Genomic DNA, 17,244 nt, shown 5'->3' on the forward strand with positions numbered 1-17,244 from the left:
AACCCCAAACCACATTAATCCCACGGGCTGTTCCATTTATTAATGAGCCCTGCATTTACTGAAGAGCAATGACTAGGTCTAGCATAAGTGATAGGATTAAGATACTCCAGCTCCTGCAATCTGGCAGCTGCCATTGAAAACCATCCCTGTTCTACCTGCAGTGTGTAGTCCTAAGGGCTCTACAGGGCACAGGAGCTCCAGCAGCAGTGGTTACAGAAAACAGCTCTCCTCTTCTGCAAAAGCAGCTCTTGGTGTGACACACCACCTTCACAGCTGTCCTGAGCTCCCAGAAAAGTGCTTTCCTGAACCTGCTGAGATACGTATGGGATATGCACTTATTCTGCAGCCAGGCTCGTGCAACAGATGCTCCAAAGTTACCACACGCAGAAAAGTTTCATTATTACAAACAACACAAAAAACAAACAAACAAAACTCGTGTGCTAGCCCACAACCATCATTCTTATTGTGTATTATTCCAAGACATCATTTCTCAATTACAAATTCACAAGCTAAGATACAAAACATTACATAAGAGCACAGAGTGAGATCCTGACAATAACTTATGAGCCATTATGAGAAACACTCTAACAAATATGAAATAATCAAACGTTGATCCAGTGCAGCCACCTCTTTAGGTACAACTGTGCAAAGCGAAGCACAACTCTTTTGTGATTACTTTTCTTTTTTCTTTAAAGCAGCCATGAGAGCAACCATCCAAACTGACAAAAATATTTATCGTAATAATTAAATAAGGATCTCAATGCTTAAAAGCCTTCAGAAAATGGAACTGATTTCTAGTTACATGTTTACAAGCATGAATGAGTACAGAAGTGAGTAAAGCATTAATCTTTTCACAAATAAGTAAATTTTAGACCAAAATTTTTTAAAAAGTGTCAGATTTTTCTCCGAAGTGTCTGCTTCCAGATGAATTCAGGCCATTTATTTAAGTCCCCCATGCCAACAATTTCCAGCAAAATTCAGTTGTAAAAAAGCTGTAATAAATGTCACATGTCAACTGACATGTCTGCACAGGTTCAGATGCATGGAGTCCTTTTTTTTAAAAAAATACAAATTCTAGCCTGGGAAAGCTCGATAAATGCAGTAGATCCTTATCAATGGATGTTAAACAACATAAATGGGGTCATGCTCAATTGCCTACAAAGACCTGGTTCAAATCAAGAAAGCAAAAGGTTTCATTTTGCAAAATCCCAGTTACAAAATGTCAGTGATTATTTGTTAAGCATTTATTAACTTCAATGCAAAACTAAAGCGTATTAAATAAGCCAAGGCCCGCTTTTCAATCTTCTCCTCCACTGTACGTTCATTTATTCCAGCATATCAGTCACCTGAGTAACTCACTTAAACGCTCAAAGCTCTCCTGGATCCCAACCAGAAATCACAGCTTCAGAGCAGTTTTCCAGAGCGTCCCAGCTGCCAAAACCGAGCCCGTTCTCGAGCCTTGCTCTGGGGACGCTGCGCTCTGCCGTTCACTGCACGGGCAGGAGCTGAAATGACATCACACAGCCTATGAGCCAGCTGGAGGGGGCCATCCACACCTTGCCCTGCCGGATTTTCTCCGGCTGGAACTTGGAAGCGGCGTCGTAGATGACGTACTGAGTGCAGAGCCTCTGGTCAGAGCCGGGATCCGCGTGGTAGGCCACCGTGTTGATGCTCTGCGTCACGTCGCTGTCCGCTTTGGGCTGCCGAACCAGCACCTGGCCCCCTGCTGCTTTCACCAGCTCCAGCAGATCGCTCTTCTGGTGCTGCTTGAAAGGTCCCAAAAAATAGAAGTAGCAGCCATCGAACAACTTAGGCAGCTGTGTGTGGAAGAATATATTAAAAAAAAAAAAAAAAACAACAAAAAAAACCCAAGCATGAATGTGAATACAGGACTTCACAACTGAACGGAAAGGAAAGAAGAGGAAAGGAAAGGAAAAATCAGAGCATACAAAACCCCTACAATTTAAAATAAGCACCACTGGGAACTGGAATGGTAACTTAACGTGCAAGGTTCTCAGGGTAGGGGTGCAACAAAAAAAAGCTTGTTTATGTGGTAAATTCTTGCTTCTGTTTAAATACTTTCTAGCACAAGAGGGTTTGAATTATGAGTTAGGAATATTTACAGGAATATTGCTGTTACAATGCAGTTAATAAATTCTGCAGTGTAATCCAGCAAGTAACCAGGAATGAACCCAGTTAAACATAAAAAAGGCCCTAAATGGAAACAAATAGTAATAAACCCATTTTTCTTTCAGAACCACGTTGTAAAGCTGAGCAGAGGAGGCTGAAGCACATCACTTCCTGTCCCACCAGGTGTGATACAGAGAGTGCAACACAGCGTTCCCCGGTCAAGGTTACAGCACCATCTCCGCTAATGGAGAAAAATGACAGCTCCACGGGTGTTCACGGCTCTTTGGATCACCTTGCCCATAATCAAATTATCCTTACAAGACCACATTAAAATTTTACATCTCCTGCACCTTTGCTTGTGGCAAAGGGCAGAGCTGCCCGGCCCCAGGTCATTAATCCAGAATGTGTGGAGCAGTAAAACCCACCAGCTGGTCCCGGTTGAGCCGCCCTCGCCGGGGGCCACCTTGGACTTCATACTCCTCTTCTTGTTCTCGAACTGAGCTCTGCAGACAGGCTTGTACCCCTACAAAACCAGGGAGGCAAAAATTAGACACCCCAGGCTTGAAGAGAGGCTTGCCTGTCATTCTAGGGACTGAGGAGTTGTGCTAGGACGAAATTATTACAGCGCAGGACATCCCATTCACACAGCACCAAAGCTAGTGTGCTTTAGCAATTTGCTTTCAAAACCCGAAAAATTTACAGCAGCGCCTGAAGATGCAAGTGAGATAGCGAGAAGCGATATGGCACTAAAATCAGTGCTATAAACACCAGGAATTATTAGCTCTTCCTGTTACCCTCTAAAGGTCAGCCACTTAATGTCAAATGTCAAACTGCTGATCGTCGGGAAGCTCCAAGCCGGCAGTTATGAAATGGACACAATTGCCTGATAAAGAGCAATTACAAGGCAAGCACAAAGCTGCTTCTGAGCAGCTACAGCCCCAACTAACAAATCAGATGGGATTTCAAGGTCTCCAGGATCAGCACAAACTGGAGATTTATGCCAGGGTTTCTGTTAGCACTTGCTGCATAATGAGATTGTCTTTTGGAGTCAACATGTTTTTACCTTGTTTTAAGGCCAGTTATTTTTTCCAACGGAGAAAGCGCTGATGGTAATGCATTGCTAACGTCCATAAAATGCACTGCCTGACCTCACTCCAGGGAGAGGGATTGCTGTGGTCACCCATTCAAGGATGGAACATTCTGCCTGCACGTACACTGCAGTCATTAATAAGAATTACCCAGGAAAAGAGTTTGCGAAGCTGATTTTGGAAACGGTTCCAGGAGGATTTACAACGTGGCCGACGCTGTAACTTTTATTGCACCTCACTCCTTGCACCCCGTTTCTAATTCAGGCAACTCATCTGCACCGGGAAAACAGGAAACCCAGGGTATATAAAAACTATAAACTGACCAAAATCAAAAGAGAACTGTGGGCAACTGACCCTAAAAAGCAAGAAGGCCCAAGGCTATGAAGAGAAGTATCACCGACAGAGGCACTTGGATGTAAGTAGCCAATGGGTAAGAATGTCTCATCTGGAGAGATCTTGAAGGAAACTCGCAGTAATTTGCTGTCAGTTTCATACAAACTCACAAAATGCAATGGGAATTCACATTTTAGGTAGTAGAAGTCCTTCAGTGTGCTTTCATCAAAAAAGTTAAATCCCTAGAGAACATCACATTTGGCTGAATACTGCAGCAAATATCTCCCTCCCTGTATGAGTATCAGATTGATTATTTGCTCTTGCTCATTCCTTCAAGGAAAATTAGCGTGAGCTAGAAGGGCAAACCTAGTCATGGATTTTCCAGAAAGGCAACTTACATATTCATTATTGATAACAGCAATGAATACTGATAACTTAATTTCAGTACTCATAACCCAAAAATAAATCTAAAAGCTATTTCACATTTTATTTATTTATTTTAAATCACCACAATTCAACCAGACTTCCTGTGTCAATGTGCCTCTAACTTACACTGCTATTCTTTCCCTCAGAGGAAATGAAGATATTCAATGGGTGCCACTTGCCATAAAGGAAGAAGTCTCATCTAATCCTAAGAAAGGAACTGTCTATTCATTAAGAGCGTGTTTTATTTCAATCTACCATCAAAAGCTAGATTTCAAGGACTTTCACTACAGAGATGAGGATTTTATACAATAAGCACATCACAAATTGAGCATCCAGTGCCAGCATCAGTAAGTGAAGCAAGCATGATACAAAAGTAATAAAAGATTGAATGGACACAAAAGACTAGGATGTCTTTCTGAAGTGCTGCTCGCCTGAAAAAAAAACCAAACATGAAGTCAGGGAAGTGACTAATGTCAGTGGAGGGTTGATGCCACAGAATGCAGAATCTGTGAGGTCTCTTGCACACACACATCAGTTTCACGGAATTACAGTCCTGCAAGAGGGCCACGAGAGACACTCATCCACCCGTGTCCTGTTCTCACTGTGCCCACCAGAAACACAAGGCAGACATCTGTTTCCTGGGGAAACTGGAAACGTGCAAACAGCTGAGTGTCTGCATGACCAGCGTTCTCATTAACTTCAGCCTTCCTTCCCCAAACAGAAACAGGCCAGATCTGTGTCTTAACGGGTTTGTGACACAAAAGCTGTGTTCTCCACACGGCATAAAAAGCCAAGAGAGTAAATTCTCAGTGCCCAGGTATTTTCCTTTGATATAAATATTTTAAGAGGTGACAGGCCTACACACACCTTCATGGAGCAACAGATCCTCTGGGGTTTTCTGCTGATGGAAAAATGGATAAATAGTACATTTTCAATCAGTGAACATATTTTTCATACAAGATCTAGAAGCAGAACTTGCTCTGACACGTGGGTGTCAGTAGCAACCAGTGTTTGAGGAGGGTGCTTACAACACTGAGGGGAACAGTCAGGGATTATCTATCCATAGAGGAGGAATTCCTGACTAAAAGGAGGAAAACAAAATAATGAAAGTGATGGAGACCAGTAGGGCCTGTAACTGCAGATTTTGTTCAGACTGATTTGTTGCCAAGTGGCTCCTTTCCCTTCAATGATTCCTGCATGCTACAGAGTTTGTATTAAAGAATTAAAGAAGTCAAATATCAGAACAGAAAAATAAACAAAAGGGAAACATGCCCCTGGTTCTTATATTTGAGATAAAATGACAGAAGGCTCAAGCTGTTTTTCTACCTAATTCAAGATTCATTTGCCTAAACACAAGGTTATTTTCGTGTTCTTTTCCCCCACCCTCCACACAAAACTTAGGTGTCAAGCCACCACTTGCTTCTAGCTCTCTAAACCTCCATTACCATTTTCAGGTGCAGTGAATCCAAATGAATGCAATAGCCCAGGTGAGGTTCTCAAAGACAGCATAATCAGCCCTGACTGTGTCACAGTGTCATTTGGAAGCAGCAGGGATGTACAAACTTTACCATTCTTGCAGGAGATGGCATGACCACCACAAGATGATCTTGTGCTAAAAACAATAATATCCCAATTCCAAACTTGAGAGTAGGCATGCAAACAGAAGGTTACAGCCCCCTGCAGGCCCTTCCAGCCTCTTTGGGGTTTTTTTACTGTTAAGGATTATATTTTCTGTGAAAACTGAGTGTTGAGTCCCTTCAGTATAGTCCAGGTCTTTTCCTTCAGAAGCATTATTAATTTTAAAGCTGCTAACGTGTAAAAGTGGCTGGGCAGCAAGACAGTTGCCTTTTAATGGTCTTGCCATCCAACTCAGTGTCATCCTGATTAAGAGGACATTTAAAAGGAAATAAATCTCCATACTTTACTCACAGGTGTATCAGTTCTGCTACTTCTACAGGAACTTTTGCAGAAGCTCCTTTGACTTTACATCACTTCAGTCAAAAATCCCCCTTTGATTTCAAGGAGGAGCCATGTTTAATTGACTCCCAAAACTCCTGAGATCAAACTCTCATTTAATTTATTTAGCACTGTACTGAAAAGCCACCAGTGAGAACCTGATGCCAAGGCACTACTGAAATGAATGGATTGGGGAAAAAAAAAAAAAAAAAAAAAGAAAATTGCTCTTATCCTAATTAAAAAAGTGACCAGGATACCACCTCCCTTGTGAAACTGAGATGGGCACCTTAAATACTTATGCAAAGAAATGTTCAGAACAGGACTGCATCTCAGAAGGACAAGGACAGCTCTAAAGAAGGTTTCTGCAAAGTGGAAGGGAACCTAAACTTACTTTTCAGAAGACAGCTGTAATTTTAGGAGGAGGCAGAGATCACCCTTGTGCTGCTTTCCTCCACACATTAGCAGTCTTTGCATTCATTCAGCAAGCCTGACTGAAAATCCTGTTGTGTTCTAACATAAGACCATTCAACTTGCACAGTTATTCCTTAACAGTGCTGCCATTAAGAGCTGTGGACCATCTGGGGTTGAGGCTGCTCAGGTTTGTCAGTGTCCTCTTCCTTGGAGAGGAGAGGGTGACTATCACAACCACATGTTAATGGCCCTTCAGTTCAATCTCAGCAGCTGGAACAATCCCCCGTGGAAGGGCAAGAGTTGTATGAAGGCAAGGGCATTTCAGTTCTCCTGGAGCACAGCTGCCTTGCAGTGCCAAGGTCAGTGTGCAAGCACTGAGGGATGGATGGATGGATGGATGGATGGATGGATGGATGGATGGATGGATAAAGCTGGCCCACCACAACACCCCTGTGGGGCCACATCCTGTGGGCACAGGGCTCAGGCAGAGTCCTGCCGTGGAAACGCAGAACATCACAAGCTCCAGGGCCTCTCAAAGAGCTGATTGCACACATGCAAGTCTTAGGTATAAAACTTGGTCGATTTAGGTCATTTGTACCAAATTTTAGCAAAAGCCAAGCCTGCATTCAAGTCCCTAGAAAACATTGCAGAAAGAAGTTTTAGCTTAATGCACCCGCATTTAGCTCGGTGCCACCACGCTTGGCAAGCGGAGCCCTGCTCTCATTTTTTTCCCCTGACTAACAAGATCAGTAAAGCATCACTACTTACACTGCCCCTGATTACCTCACTGAGCAGCTGCCCCTGCCTCCTCACCTTCGAGATGTAAGGAGCAAGCAGGTTAACAGGGTGTCCACTCTAACTGACCTTGGTACAAGTGCAGCTGCTAGCACTGGAAATAAAAGAAATCATTATTTGCAAAAATGAAGATCAGAGCCCTCTAATCCTTATTCATGTAAGTCTTACTGGTTTGTAATGAAACTAACTGCATCAGCAAAAACAATTTGAAGAGAATGAAGTACCAAGAAAAACCTGGTTGCCAAGAACAAGTTGTAATCACCCACAGACACCCAGGGGTATCTCTCAGTAACTCAATTAGCCTTAGTGGAGTTCTGCTGGATTTGCATTAATAAAGTAGAGAGCAGAGGTCCCAAAAATCTCTTAGAATGGCTAAAAGTAATTTAGGAATACACGATGGCAACAAAGAAGATAAAATGCTACATGTCCAAGATCGAGTAGAGCCTGCAACTGATACCTCCTTAGCTAAGCTGCACTGGATTTTGAAACTTACATGCAGATTGAGTAAAGCCTGGTGAGATTTTTTTTTTTCCCTAGAGAAGGAAGAAATCTGGACTGAGAGAAAGCTTTAGGGGAATTTGGCATGGCTGGCTTCAATTTGTTTTCATAAACAGCATTACTGGCCTCTGCTACAGCAAAGAATTTTTACACTGTCTCTTACAAGCTTATAAAGTGACTTCAGACTCAGAGATTTCCATGGAGTGAGGTAGAGATCTCAAGTGGTGAAACAAGAGCAGTCTGTTTTCTCATCACATGCAAATGACACAAGATCTGCAGAGATTGGAGTGCATCTGTTGAAGAATGGTAGTTTACAAGTTAATCCACGTGCTATTTATTGAACACGATGGAACAGATGCTTAGGAAGTCCTGAAACACTCCCAGAAGCTGGGAGCATGTGATTTGAAAATGATTCCTTCACTTGGAGCCCCAGGTATCCTGTCTTCTTTGGACAAAAAACCACTGCTGGCCAGAGCTGTTTTCTAGAGTGATCAAAGTGACGGGAGGCAGCCCTTCCTAAGGCCAGGTTAAATTCCCCCAGGAGTGCTCAGCCTCTGCATCCCATCACAGTTTTTTAATGACTGAGGTTGCGTTTCCCATCTTCTTCCTTAATGCAATGTTTTCTTCAAACTGGAACCGAGCTAGAACAAAGGACTCCGCAAATATGGAAAACTGAGTACCTGACTGACACAGAACAGAGGGAGATCTGGAAACACCAAGGGTTTCCTTTCGTTCTAGACCTTATTTCAAACCAGCCCACTTCTAATCTCTGCGGACACCACGTTGAAGATATTCTCACACCCATTTTCTCCTCTGCAAATCCCAGCAGCTCCACAGAGTAAAACTGTGAGCTCCTTCCCAGCCTGTGCAGAGACTGTGGCAGTGCAGAAGCTCAGCCCCAGCTGGTTTGAAGCACTGCCCTCAGCTGCACACCCAAGACAACCAGAAGCTGCACTCTGGAGAGTTCTAAAACCTCTCAGAGCTAAGTCCTTTTGTAGGAGGTAGCTGAAGTAAGGTTCCAAGTGCAAAAAGAGCATGAAACTCCAGTGATCAAAAGTTTGGGGTGTTTCAAGGAGGGAGGGCTTTGCTGAGAATCAGCCAGTCACCTAAAAGATGTTTATGCATGAAAGAGAGACAGGCCAGCCTGAGGAGCAGTCAGCTCAAGCAGCTTTGCACTCCTCTGCTTTAACAGCCAAAACAAGGATGGGCACAGGAAATTCAGAACTATGTTTTCACCTTGATATGTCAGTCAGGCAGTCCCCTAGCTCTTCCAGTCAACTCCTTGTTGTTGTGAGTCCCTACAGGAAAGGCAGTTTTTTTCTGCCTCCTTACAATGATTAGAGCTGAATCATTGCTGCTGCTCCAGGTAAGCAAAGCAGAGCAGTGGAAGGAATGAGCAATCAGATACTTAGAATTCTGCCAGACACTTCACTGCCAGGACTGACACAAGCTTGTTTCAATGCATATCTTTACTGAGATCATTTTTCATTGCCTGCTTTAACAGATGACAATAACTTTAAGAAAAAAAAACAAGCTGAAAAGCTATTAAAAACTTCTGCTGGTTTTAATTACACTGTTCTATGCTCCACATAAAGCTTAGAGGAAATACAGTGATACTTGAATCTTTGTCTCGGCCCACTTGCAGAAGGATAATGACTCGCCGCTTTGTGCCCTATTACCATCCCAGAAATAATAAAGGCAATAAAATAATGAAACCAGCCAAAGATATGGCCAAGGGCAAAGGAGCACTGTGGCAACACTGCCTCAATTCTGCCTTGGAAGTGGAGGTACTGCTGACAGTGTGTTATAGACAGAAAGGGTGGGAAAGCAACTGGCAGCATGAAATTTTTCTTCAGTGAAGATCTAATATTGCTCCGTGGTGACATCCCTACATCCCAGTCTCCCACCTGGAGACACAAGGGAACCCCAAAACTGAGGATATGTGCTTCAGCCTTGGCTCTCCAACACCCAGCTCAAACTCTGCAGGGAAATTCCACGTGACCTCTCTACCAATATGAATGGATGTGTACGGACACATGGAAACAAGAGCATCACAGAATCACCCAAGAGAAGGAAACTGCTTTTTATGAAGAAAAGATTCACAGCCTGCTGTAACAGAAGAGTTAAAAGAAGAGGCTCTCAAATGAAATACTGCTTTTGCAAGCTTGTGATGTATTTTAAGAAGTGGTATAATGTGTAGGCTATAAATATAACTTAAGGGATAGCAGTCGAACACAGCTTACCTTATAGTAAAAACCATTCAAACACTCCCTTATGCATGGTCAGCATTTCACTAAGTGCCTCACTGGGCTTTGTTTTTTCAAATATTTTAGTGAATTTTTTCAACGTGAATCCACTTTAAGTGAATGGTTTAGAACAGTGAACCATAAACAACTTCTTAAATTTATTATATAACCAGAACATGCACATACTTTTGGAAGCTTATTTGCATCACATTTCAGGAAACTTATCCAAATAGAAGTCAAAAAGCCACGATAAATGGAAATTAAAAAGAAAGGCAAGGACCTCTTTTTCCTAGACAAATGTTCCATCAGCAGGAGTCCCATTATTTGTTATAACAATCTTTAACTTGTAATGACTCTGAAGAAGACTGATAACAGACTGGTGGGAACAGATGGAGTGGTGCTGTTAATTATAGGCACTTAGCTGCATCAGACCCCATGAGTTATTGCTAACATTTCCCACTAGGGAGGAGAATCACTCGCTTTTAAGTAGTATGTTGCTTACTAAGCTGGAGCATTAGCAGCCAGGATTGTACTAATCAGTACCAACAACTTAAAATAAAACTCAACTGTGAAAAAAAAAACCCCATAAAAATATTCCCTGAATAACCCCTGGGCTATTATATTTATTTATTTATTTTCTAATCACTTCTAAATATGAAAGTTCTTCCATGAAGATTTAAATTCAGGTCTCACTAATGAAATCTCCCTACCACTCAGAAGTTTTCTAAGCACCTGACTAGCAGGAAGATGAAATGAAATAAAGGAAGCACATGGGACAGAATGTGTGCAAACCCTCTGGGCTGAGTGAAGCCAAGAACCTGCCAAAGGATTCACCACAGAAACAGAGTCTTCAGTCTTAAAAAAGGCACGGAACAAACTGTCTGGAAGCCAAATGAACGCCCCGAGTCCAGCGTTCAGCCTGATGCTGTGCTTTAGTTTGCAGCTTCTGAGGCTTGAATAGTGTCTTCATAACACATTAGAAAAAGCCAGACCATTAAAAAACCCTTATGTTCTGATGTTTGGTCACATAGTAGAAAACTGGAATGAAATCTGTCTGTAAGTTCTACAAGGGTAATTAACTCATTTGTAGTGCACTTATTAGCTAAAGGGACTTAGCCATAAAGGTCAAGGGGAAGACGATGGGTTTTGCAACTACTGTGAAAGCAGATACTAAGAAATAGATCAGAATAAATATATAAAAACCTCAAAATGTAGGGTCTAAGTCCACAGAACAGCTGTATGAAAAAGCATAAAGTGTATAAACACGAATTACAGACTGCATGAAACATGACTTGCATGCTAACTTGGGTTAGAAGTTACAGCCTTCAATAGATCTGAGCTTGTATGTAAACATAAGTTCACTTCCCACAGGCCTTGGGCACATATCCCAAGCAAGCCAAAGTCTCCCCTCAATTTCAATGCAAACTGCTCATAACAAATCCTAGAACTCAATAAAATCATTCCTTCTCTCCCAGGGTATCTTCCAAATGAGTCTTAATGTAGCAATGAAGAAATTCACTCCCTCCTGATACTTAGGCTTTGACCTATCCAACACACCCAAAGATGAAATGCACTCAGTTTACCAAGTAAGTAGCAGGTATATTTCATTAAATATATTCAATTAAATTTCTAGTCATTCATGAGGTTTGAAAACAATCTCTTGCACTTTGTGTCAATATAGCATTGATATTAGGGCAGTTGTTGAAAAAAAACCCCCCAAGTTTCTCTGGAATCCCATCTACAGTTTCTGGTTAAAAGCCCCAGGGAGTCCCACATATTTTATACTTACATTCAAACTTGAGGACCCAGCATCCAGTCAGAACAGCCATCATGCATTTGACAGTAGTTGGCATCGGAACATTGGGGATAACAAGATGAGTTACTAGGAGAGAGATTACACAGTAAAACTACAAGCACAGAAAAAGCAGAACCATGCTTGACTGAAAAGCCATCAATCATTTTTTAAAGAAGAAACAGACTATAATAATTTATCAGCCACCCTTTCCAGGCAAGGAGGTGATTTTTGAGACTATGATCCGAGTTAGGAGAAGAGCTGTTGGAAATTTTGTGGGTTTCAACATACACTAGCTGTGAAAAAAGGGAACTCACGGTCATACAGTTCTACAGCAACACTTAAATCTTCAGATGAGGCTCCAGTTTATAGGATAGCATTTTTTTTCCCATTCCTTTTAGAGTTGTATTTAACTCTGACAGGAATCCTACTACAGGATCTCACTGCTTTAATACAAAGCTAACAGAACTCCTCAAAATCCTGGAGTAGTAATCCAGAAGTGAAAGATGGTAGGGGGGGGAAATTACCTTAGCATTTTGTTCACAAGGACACCAAAGAAAAACTAACAGGAGGAATTAACATAATGTTCCCGTCCTCAAAGAGGGGAAAATAACTCCTCCAAACCCCATAATTTGGGTTCACCAGTCTTAATGGAGAATAAAATCTGAAGGAAGGTGGCACGGGAGAAGACATGTAACCTCTCAGTCAATGTCATGCTCTTTTCTCAGGGCACCATCTGCCACACAAGGCTCACTTCTGGAGAGTAAAAACTTTACAGGATGTCTCACACAAGCAGAGATCTTAAAGTTGGTAAAAGAGGCATAAAGAGAAGAGGTCTCTGAAGAGACTTTGGGATGTTAAATAACAGACAATAAACTGCCAAACTGTGGCTCCTCCAGAAACTTCCTACCTCGATAGCCAGACAAGCTTTATATGTGTTTATACACATGCAAAACACACCATCACTCCACTACAGCTACAACTCAGGGATTTCAGGAGCTGCACTTCCCAGGAGTGATAAAAACCCTGCTGCAGGTAGTACCTTAAACGATAAAGTGCACAACTGCAGTTACTCTACTCGGACAGAGACATCTCAACAAGACTCCATACCTCTGCTGTTAAATTCAGTGCACCTCTGGGCCTTCAGGACTGTTGCCAATTTGTTCAGCAATTTCTGCTGCTCCGCACTAAGACTGCTCCCCAGTATACCAAGGGGTCCATTTCTTGGCTGGCTGGAGCTCAGTGCCTGCACAAACAGAAAATTCTGCAGTAAGCTGAATATTTGGGAACATAAGGAAAGCACCTTATTTACTGGGCAGCTTTCTTTTTCAGGAATAAGCATTTTGAAACACAATTCATGGCAAGCTTAGTGGACAGCGTCCACGAATAAATCTCCACGTAACAATTCAGCTCCACGGGAAAAAAGCTGCACATTGGTCCTGGTTTAGCTGCCACAGTTTACTTTAGGCCACTGGGTAGTGGTGACCTCAATGAGCAGGGATCACTGCAGGCTGGAGTAGATATGGGCTGCTTCTATCAGCCAGGTCTGCTTAATCCTCACTCATTAGGAAGCAAAGAGCATTTCATAATGCAGTAATTTGTTAGGTCTGAGCTCCTGATTCTGGTTACAAATCTCGAGAAGTCTTTGTCCAAAGGAGGAGAAAAACAAAAACCCCTAAACAATCTCCCAAAAGCTGTTTTCTACTGCTGAGCTGATATTTTCCTTGTTGGACAAAGGATGATGATAGTGGAACAGCCTTCTAAAGGCACAGAAAAAGCACCTGCAACAAAGACTGCTGCTGCTTGCAGACAGTTTGGAAAGTAGAACAAATTTAGATATGCAGAAAAACAACATCAATAGCAAAGTTCAAGCTGTGATACTTGAGGAGTAACACAGGCTCGTTCTCCTATAATAAAACCACATTATAAGAAACATCTTTTGTCTTCCCAGATAAAGCTGTAACACAGAGCTACACAGCCTGTCAGTGTTCCACATGCATCCTAGAAAGAGTGTCCAAGACAGCTTCCCAGCCTATTTTAAATCTCCCTGTAAAGCAGGAGACGTACTTGCATCCAAGCCTTCAATATTTAGAGGAAGAACTCATGGCTTGTTGTTCTGTAAAAAAGCAAAACACAAAAAAACAAACCCACACAGACATTTACCTCAGAGGGCTGGTTAAGTGAAAATGATTCATTCTTCTCTGGTAACATTAGCACAGATTTCATCTTTTCACTTTCTGCGTAGTCCACAGGCCGCAGACCAAATATATTACTGGCAAAACAGGCACAGATGGGTTTAAGTAAATAAAATGTGACTTGATTCTCAACTAACTAAGCATATTAGCTGGGTAGCTTTCCCTCCCACTTTCTTATTAATATGTAATTTCAGCTAAAAGCACAAAGCTCCAAGTAAGAATTGCATCCAAGACAGATGGATGCTGAATTGCAAGCTGCTGTGTTCGGCTGAGGAGTAAGGGATGTTCAGAGCAGCGTGTTCAGTTAAATCAACCACAGTACCTGTTAAACCGTTTCAAGATGTACTTTGATACCATTTTCAGGACCCAGAAATTTCAGCTTTAATCTTTCATTGCAGTCATACAACCAAGAAATGTATTTTTGGCTCATCCTTTTACCATAAAAGACATGTCAGAAGTCTCTCTGTAGTGCATTAAACATGGGAGCTGGATGTGGTCGTGCTTTCATGGGAAAAGCGATCCGCTTCCTACCTGGGAACCACGGCTCCCTTGCAATTCCAAAATATGAGCATGCATCTCCTTTTCCCTCAGTGTACTGTTCCACAGAACACATTATAGCAAATCAGTCAGATTTTAGTCGGTTTGCCAATTCTGTTGGAAGCTATTGATTGTAGGTGGCACCTCATAGTTATTAGCTGTGCTTCCAGACTGATTTCCCCTTTTAGCACTCCTCACACAGAGGTGATTGCTATAAACACATCGAGCTCAGCCACGGCTCCAATTCCTTCTTCACACAACTCCGCTGCTGCAGGACAGCAGTGAAGGGAGGAGAGCCTGAAATTGCAGAACAGGTATCACTGCCATTAGCAAACAGGAGCCTCTGCCAGCACTCTGGGGAAATATTCCGCCTGCTTTGCCCTTTATGAGAATAATGGCTGCTGCAGCCGAGCCTCTTCTGCCCACCTCACGCAGCTCTGGCTCTCCAAAGGCACAATAAGAGCTCGTTATGGAGGGGAAGCTTGTCAGGAGAACAAAGCCCTGACTCAGTGTCTGAAGCCTGGCAAGCTTAGTCATCGAGCAATGAAACATTTAAAGAGGTCACAAAACTGCTGCGGCTTTGAAGAGCTCTCTCTTGGCCAGACATTCCTGTGCAAAGCAGGAATCCAGGAAGCTTTACAGGGAATTCCACACAAGGCCATAAGCCAATCCAGCCCAAGGAGCAGCTCAGATTCAATTATTAAGTCTCCACTCTGCCTTAAGTGGGAGGCTTTGGCCAGTGCTGAGCTGAAAGACTGGTCTGACCTCAGGACCCTCCTGTGCCCCTGGCCGAGCACTGCTCACTAACACGGCCCCTGGGGAAAACAGCAATCCACAGGAATCCCTCACAGGAGCGTCCAGGATAGTATTTCACACTATTACCAATCCCAAGCTCTCCTGTGCTACTAATGAGCACAGTGCAGACTGAAAGAGAACTGGTTAAATCTCTGCCCAGGCCTGGGAGTTGCAGCCCATTAAATATTGTCACGCTGTTCCTGCTTTGTCATGCATCATTCAGGGTAGCTCTTGGCCTTTCTTTAAATAAGGCCGATATTCAACTCCAACTGCTAAAAGATAAAGTTCCTTTGAACAAGGCATCCAGAGACAGGAGGAAATACATATACATAACATCAAACACCCAAAAAATCACCTTTAGACTAGCTGGCTGACCTTTCACTGCGAGCTAAGCAGGGGGAGGAAATCCCTGCATGTCAGTAGTAGAGATTTGGGAGTGCTTTTCCCTCCAAAGGCACAGTAAGGCTCTTGACTGTTAGAAAAAACTCACGAATGTTTACCACAGAAAAATACACAGGCCATCCCAGTTAAATATAGAAATTTTTTTTTTTCTGCCAATTAAACTGCACAAATAGGAGCTCCAGCTCCTCCTTCTGTATTCACTTACAACTTTTTCCTACAGTTTTAAGCTTGTTTCAGTTGCTTCTTACTGGAGTATTGTGTTATGCTGTCCCATCATTATGCAGCTTTGAAGAATGAAGGGCTCTTTATTACATGTTAAGGTGGCGTGGTTAAATTGTGACAAACTTTGGAGCTGAGGTCTGAAAAAGGAACACCAGCACAAGAGATGGTTTAAGAGTTTATAATATTTGCAACTGAGCAGATTGTTGAGCTTAAGGAGAGTGGGAAAATGTAGCTGAAACAGGAGAAAAGAGGGTTTACATAATAAAAACCAACACAAGGAACAGATCTTAACAACAGATCTTCAAGTGGGATAGTGTTGTAATTTGCTTTTCAAATAGAAAGGATAAAAACTGTATTTGTACTTTTTGAGTAAGGCAGAAGAATGGGAAACAGAATCTTTAGGGAAATGGTGCTCACATTCATCTTTATCCAACCCAGCCAAACAAGGCAAATCATTCACCTTGTTCAGAGTAAAAGATTGATTTTAATCCAATATTCAAAACCAAATTAGACATGCACATTACATCCACCCTAAGACACAAACAGTGTTTCCAGAAATACCAGTAACTCTGTGTGCTCCTCCTACAGATCTGGGATTGTTGGGAATGGGTCCCACACTCAGCAGGAAGACACAACTGTTTCTGCTAGAGAGAAATCAGTGAGGTGCTTAAGCTGGAATACAAGGTCCCCAGGGAATCCTTCTTTCTACCAGAATGCAAGTGGGCTTTCTGGAAGCTTCGTTTAAACATTCCTGAGTCAGATGCACCCTTGAGGGCAAGCAGCCTCCTGTTGGCCAGTCATGGGCTGTTACAGCCAGAACAAACCCACTCCAAGAGCAGGATTGTTGTGCTACGAACAAAGAAGAGCCCAGCGAAGAGCAACTCAACCAGATCTTCTGAGTATGACTTTCCATGAAATAATGCTTTGTAATTCTTTGTAATCAGGACTTTTCAGCTGCTCCACAAAGCAAGCTCTGCCCCAGCCCCACTAAAGAGTTCAGCAGTGAATGGAAATCCTGCAGCCAGGTCTCAGTGCACTGCCCACTAACTCCCACGTGGAAATCTGCCTGGCTCAGGGCTCTCCAGGCAGCACCCGCATTTTCAGAACCTGCTAAATAGAAACCTTTCCTGAGCCTGACAGAGGGAAGAAAACCTAATCTGTGTGGCCAGAAGGACCATCTGAGATCTCCAAAGAGAGCCAGGATTTTAATTAACCTGCTGTCAGCAGGAAGTTCAACACACCGTCTTGCACTTAGGCAGCCAAGACCTGCACTGCCGTGCCTCAGAACAGGGAGACACAACAGTATCAGTGTCACGGGTGTAATGCCTCCGAGAATGACTGCAGGAGTCATTATCATCATTTTTGTCCCTGTGCCATTCATAACTGAGGACCGTGCTCTGCCCCTAAGCATACCCACA

General features: G+C 42.7%; 1 protein-coding gene across 2 annotated transcripts in view; it reads right to left on the reverse strand.

The window, feature by feature from the left end:
* Positions 1–430: 430 nt before the first annotated feature.
* BARD1 (BRCA1 associated RING domain 1) overlaps positions 431–17,244 on the reverse strand; it is a 39,833-nt gene continuing 23,019 nt past the window's right edge. The window contains exons 7-12 of one of the 2 annotated variants that reach the window (XM_058421409.1): positions 13,839–13,947; positions 12,786–12,921; positions 11,673–11,765; positions 2,556–2,653; positions 1,615–1,817; positions 431–1,505 (exon numbers count right to left, since the gene is read on the reverse strand). In XM_058421409.1, the coding sequence (XP_058277392.1) occupies positions 1,397–1,505; positions 1,615–1,817; positions 2,556–2,653; positions 11,673–11,765; positions 12,786–12,921; positions 13,839–13,947 (748 nt within the window). In that variant the 3' untranslated portion in view covers positions 431–1,396. Of the gene's footprint in view, positions 1,818–2,555; positions 2,654–11,672; positions 11,766–12,785; positions 12,922–13,838; positions 13,948–17,244 lie in introns of both variants that reach the window. The other variant, XM_040069136.2, reaches the window with a different exon arrangement.

The sequence above is a fragment of the Hirundo rustica genome, chromosome 7 (assembly GCF_015227805.2).
Source record: "Hirundo rustica isolate bHirRus1 chromosome 7, bHirRus1.pri.v3, whole genome shotgun sequence".
NCBI lineage: Eukaryota > Metazoa > Chordata > Aves > Passeriformes > Hirundinidae > Hirundo > Hirundo rustica.